At 31.2% G+C, this 5,880-nt stretch overlaps 2 protein-coding genes across 10 annotated transcripts in view; one reads left to right on the top strand and one right to left on the bottom strand.

Moving 5' to 3' along the window:
* Hrb27C (Heterogeneous nuclear ribonucleoprotein at 27C) overlaps positions 1 to 5,880 on the top strand; it is a 181,879-nt gene that overhangs the window by 34,206 nt on the left and 141,793 nt on the right. For all 8 annotated transcript variants that reach the window (XM_067046738.1, XM_024361987.2, XM_024361966.2 and 5 more), the window contains exon 4: positions 2,337 to 2,384. In XM_067046738.1, coding sequence (XP_066902839.1) covers positions 2,337 to 2,384 — 48 coding nt within the window. The remainder of the gene's footprint in view (positions 1 to 2,336; positions 2,385 to 5,880) is intronic.
* Positions 1 to 5,880, bottom strand: part of Chsy (Chondroitin sulfate synthase) — a 149,294-nt gene that overhangs the window by 58,898 nt on the left and 84,516 nt on the right. The gene's annotated exons all lie outside the window — the stretch shown is intronic.

Genomic DNA, 5,880 nt, shown 5'->3' with positions numbered 1-5,880 from the left:
AATAAGCGCCGTTGTAATTTACTTGAAATAATCTGTCGGAGAGATAAGAACGGATAATGAGGAAGTATGTAGGGGGTAGGAATTTACGGATCTTGTATAGCAGTCCTGGGTGCCTTGCTCGATCAAAAGCCTGTTCTACATCAAGAAAGACTCCCGAGCAGTACATTCCGCGCTCCAATGAAGCAAATGGTAAATCGATTTTCTTCAACCTCGATATTAAATTTACTTTTTTTTTTTATTTACCACCCTTTCTAGTCACTTTATTAAATCTGTGTAGGTTATCCTATACGTTGCCATCATCCTATTCTAACCAGAATAGGAAGGTCGAGTTTTCATACCGTGGGGGGGCGAAACGAAATTAAAGCCAACCCGCCCAGGCTAGAATCGAACCAGCCCCGCAATGTGGTGGAACCTGTGAGAAAACCCTTCCAAATGAAATTAGTCTAATAATTTTGATGAGGGTGATTTCTTACACTCAAACACCTATAAATGAATTCACCATAATTGGTTATCCCATCAACCAATATTTGTGACTTTTAGATCGAATCTTACAGGCGTTAATTTAGAATTGGAAAAAGTGTTTTAACTTATCTAACAAAATGTATTTTGGCCAAGTCAATATCAACAAAATTTAGTATAAAAAGTTTAGTTTTTGAAAAGTAGGTTTGTTTCTTGGAATATTTTTTTTCTAAATTTCTTGAACCTCTTCTAATTTAAATGCTATATCCTATCCTAAATATAAAATCAAAATTATAACCAGAAACAACTATTCTTATTTTTAAAACAATTCTCAGGCCACTACTGATTTATGGCTGTGAAGTCTGGGGAGCGGCATTCTTTACTTAAAAGAAAAAATTGCATTCTTTTCAAAATAAAGTCGTTACAATTGCAGTTGACGCTGGTTGGTTCGTAAGAAATAGCCAATTGCATCGGGAATTACTAATAGAGACAATAGAGGATTACATCAAAAAAGGTTCATGAACTTCCACTCCTAGTTACCGTTACAGTTAAAGAAGCAGTGACCTACAACTTGAGAAAACCCAACCACAACCAGAAGACTGAAGTCCAGGCTGCTGCAGGATATCCTGTTATAAGTTCTATATCTGTCAGTTTTGTTATTGTTACTCTAAAATTTTATTTTATCTTAATTTCTTTATTTCCTCTTCATCTCCTCCTTAAATTCACTTTCTTTTTTTTCCATTAATAATAAATCAATTATTTATTTTGCTAAATCCATAAATGTCATTGTTTTTGTTATTAACTTTTATTTTATTTTCTATTAAGAATTATTAGTTTAATCTATTTATTTTATCTTAATTGTTTTTATTTATAAAATTGTATATAGTTAGGGGTGTTTTGTATCAGACAATATCCCTCCTCTTATAATCAATTGTTAAAAAAAAAATTTACCACTTACATTAACCATGTAAGGCCAACCAAGCTGATCTGGTATTTAATAAATAATATTTTTTGGCAAAGCCAAAATAACATAAGGGGCATTCATGATTTTTAGTTTAACATGTTAAAGCGTGTTAAACGGAAAAACTTATGTTAAATGGTGAAATATTTCCTTCTTTTATCATGTTAAAATGATATAACATGGTTTAGAGTCTGTTAAATGGAGAATGACGTCACGCAACAGACCAGCTGAGCTCGTCATACTAGCTCGTAGTTTGTTTTGATTGGGTCAGTATTGTTTTGGATGTTTTTAAAATTAATAAAGCAATGTATGACAATAATTATAATGTAATGACAGTTGTCAATTACATCATTTTGATTCTCTCTCTCTCACAAGTCAGAAGTTCAACAAGACATTCAGTGGCCAAACTTTTACATAATTTCCACTTTTCACTCACTTTAGCTATGTTGTTATAAATTACTTTAATCAAAACTTAGAAGTAAAAAGTAACATGAAGTTTTGAAAGGAAAGGTTATAATGCAAGGTGCTCAGAAAATCCGCTAGGAGCTCTTATGCAGTTAACCTTTAACATGATTTGAAATTGGGCTGCTCACAATCCTATACTTATAAAATTTTACATGTTAAAACATTTTACATTTAACACAACTTCTTGAATACCCCTATAGTATAGAAAACTATGTTAAAATGCGACAAAATAGCAAAATTTTCAGATACGAGACCTTACCATAAGGTTTTTAAAGGCCTATAATTTCGAGGCTCAAAATTCATAGAGGATTTTTCTTGAATTATTTAGTTAATTACTATACATAAATAATTGTGTGTGTACTAACATTAAGTTAGTCTGTTTACTGTAACCATAAGTGCTCTTACCGTTCTCTGAAGAACCCACTAATTTTTTGTTTTCATATTTTTTCAGTCATGGCTCCGACTTCGTTCCCAATGAGGATAAACTCTCGGCGGAATTGTGAGTAAACACAGAGTGAAACTTTTTTTTTTTTTAATATTATTTAAGCAGATTTTTGTTGAATATGTATTTGCTTGAAATGTTAAGGTGTTGCTACAAATTTGCCAAATTATGGCTAATTCATATATTTAATAATGTACAAATATTATATATTTATAAGGTATATGTATCTATTAAAATATACATATCATATTTGTATATACATTATTAATAATATATATACATTATATGTATGGGTAATTGAATGTGTGACCCGGTCGTAATGGTATCGGGTTCGACGTTTGCCTTGCCTGGTTACAACAGGCTGTACGAATCTGTCATGTCCGTACGAATGATTGAGAAATTTTCTGTCGTAAGAAGATAGACTATTATCGGTTGCCATGACACAAATTATGTGTTGTAGATTTACTATGTTGCAATCCTACAACATAAAACGAAGAGTCTTCTAAATTGTATATCTCTTAGTTCTTTATAAGATTATTAAAATACTCTTCAACAACTTTATATGTTTTTTAAATTAGTAATAAGTTCATAATGAGGTGTAGATAGTTGACCGTAGATTAATGATTGGAGAAGTTTGTCGGGGGGTGCGGTCAGCAAAGAACAACATAAATAAACAAAACCATATTAAATATACTAATAATAATACTAATATTAAATATACCATATACCATAATAAATAAATATGGTTTTGTTTATTTATGTTGTTCTTTGCTGACCGCACCCCCCGACAAACTTCTCCAATCATTAATCTACGGTCAACTATCTACACCTCATTATGAACTTATTACTAATTTAAAAAACATATAAAGTTTTTGAAGAGTATTTTAATAATCTTATATAGAACTAAGAGATATACAATTTAGAAGACTCTTCGTTTTATGTTGTAGGATTGCAACATAGTAAATCTACAACACATAATTTGTGTCATGGCACAAACTTCTCCAATTAGTAATAAGATCTTATTTTATTTTAAATTATTGAAGATGGAAACAAGACGAAGATACAAGTTTAAGTGTTTTTACTCCCCGGTACCGTAATTGGGACGGTAGATTTTTCAGTAAAAATATTTTATCAGGCTGCCGGACGTTTTCTAACAACACATTACAACCATTCGCTAATTGTTTGAAGGTGTTGGAATAATTATCCCGATGACATCAGCCGACAACGATTCGAATTCCATTACCTCTATCCTTCCAGCGACGAAGGGGCTAGAGGTCTTAAACTAAATTTTTTTCAAGCTGGTGGCTTCCGGAGATTTTTTTTGTCCGTCTGCGCGTCTGACCTCGTTTCGTTAGACGGGCATCCAGAGATTAGGTCTACGTTTGCTTTGAAGATTTCATCAGAGAAAAAGGATAGTTCTAGGTAATCTGAGTGAGGTGAAACATGTTCCTGTTAGTTCAAATTGATGTAGTGCCAAATATCTTCAATGTGGCTAATTTCCGTTGCCTAACACCAATTTTTTACAAAAATGTCCATAATTGCGGAACCCCTGAGATTTGAGTATAAATGTTAATATCTCTTTGCTTTGTCATATCCACAGAATTAAAAAAAAGATTTTATTAATTAACTTGGCAAATTATTCCTGCATTCCTCAAATTTGTGTTTAATAGGCCGTTGATGAAAATAAGCATACTACAGTTTAAATCTTAAATATTAATATTAGAAATCCCTTTGATTTACAAGGTCTTAACGAGGTTGTTAGGAATCATGCATAGCTTGACGAGTTAACGCAGAACCTCCTGGGTGGAGCTTTGGCAAGTAGGTTACTTAAGTTAAAGATGGCCGGCAGAGTTGAAATATAGGCTAAGAGAGGGAAGAACTCATAGTACAAGAAATTGATGAGTCTGTCAAGTATAGTTAGGGGACATACAAAATGGCGGCTGTTTCAAAATGTTAAAAAAAAAAAAAGTATTTTACATTCGGAGCTCCATAACGTTGAAACTACCAACAATACAAGAAAACCTAGAAGAACATAATTTAAAGTAGAGTAAATTCGCTAAAATATGAGCCCTAATAGAGCAATTTACGTTCAATAGTATTTGAGGTATATCTTTTTAACAAGCAACATTTCATAAAAATGTACTGAAAGATTTTTAGTAAGTAAATTTATTTTGAAATATCTATATCTCAAAAACCATCTGACGTACAAATGTCTATTAGTACTCAAATTAAAGCTAGTTTAATATACTACTAAGTAGTTTATGTGGTTCATTTTCGTAGAAGTAGTTTTTATGATATTTGCCAAAATAAATGACCTTAAATGCTGATCTATTAGGTTTTCAAGTGGTGTTGGTAGTTTTAAAGATATATAGCTTCAAATGAATTTTTTTTTTTGTAATGTTCTGAAACACCACATTTTTAGTCTCCCTAACTAAAGCTGGAATACCCGTAAATTTCGACTTGTAATTATTCATAGTTTTTATTAAAGTAGTAATTGGAATGAAGTAATTAAATTAGGCTCTTGTAGTATTAATAGGTCCATATAGGTTTGTGCAGTTAGAATTTCGAAATCATATATATATTGTATAATTAACAATGAAAAATTTATAAATACTATCGAATAAAATTGAAATATCACGTATTTAATTCTAATAAAAGGACTTCAAACGAGTCACTTATCAAGGTCACATATTAACCAAGTTTTCCTTATAGTATGATAAACTTCATATTACTAAATTAATCTATGGTTTTATAGTTGACAGTAGTGAATTATTTACATTGGTTCCCGAATTGTTATATATATTATTCTTAAGGAATTCATTGGGTTAATGGACCGCCATAGATTGCCAGTAGGTTAAAAAAAATAACAGATAATCTTAGGCCTATACGCTATACGCATGGAGGCAAAGCGAGATTATATTTCGGCAAATCTTATCAACAGTTTAAAGTTCATCGAACTAGATCTTATTTTTAATATTAATAGATTAATAAATTTCTTTTTTGGATCCGCTTTATTTAACGAGGTTATTCGCTATTAAAAATCATCTTTAAACATATAATCTATTACTGAGTTTACATAATGGGCAACAACGGAGAAGGAAATTTTGTACGTTATAATTCTTTAAGATGGATGAAAATATAATAAACAAAAAATTGGTATCATTCTGTACGACCTCGTAAGTTCGAAAAAAATCAACATATTTTTTATAATAATAATAATAATAGTAATAATGAAGACCTAATGAACCCGAAGGTACGATGCCGATACCACCAAATTCTCTCTGCATACATCCTTCCAGTGATGCCCCTCCAAACCCAATTCCACCAAATCAGTTTTAACGCAATCCTCCCATCTATGCTTCCATTACTAAGCCCTACAACCTACAAACAGGCCGCCATGATTTTTATATAATTTATAAAATATAATTCAATGAATATTAGTGACATTTTATCTCAACCATCGTTTTCTTCAAATACGTACATAATTTTTCAAAAATACTTTCAAAATGTCTGTAGAATGTGTCGAATATATACTCAAGACCCACAAAAAATA

Source organism: Halyomorpha halys, unplaced genomic scaffold (genome assembly GCF_000696795.3).
Source record: "Halyomorpha halys isolate HHAL.00 unplaced genomic scaffold, Hhal_1.1 Scaffold164.1, whole genome shotgun sequence".
Taxonomy (NCBI): Eukaryota; Metazoa; Arthropoda; class Insecta; order Hemiptera; family Pentatomidae; genus Halyomorpha; species Halyomorpha halys.
This window is presented reverse-complemented; position numbering and strand designations above follow the sequence as displayed.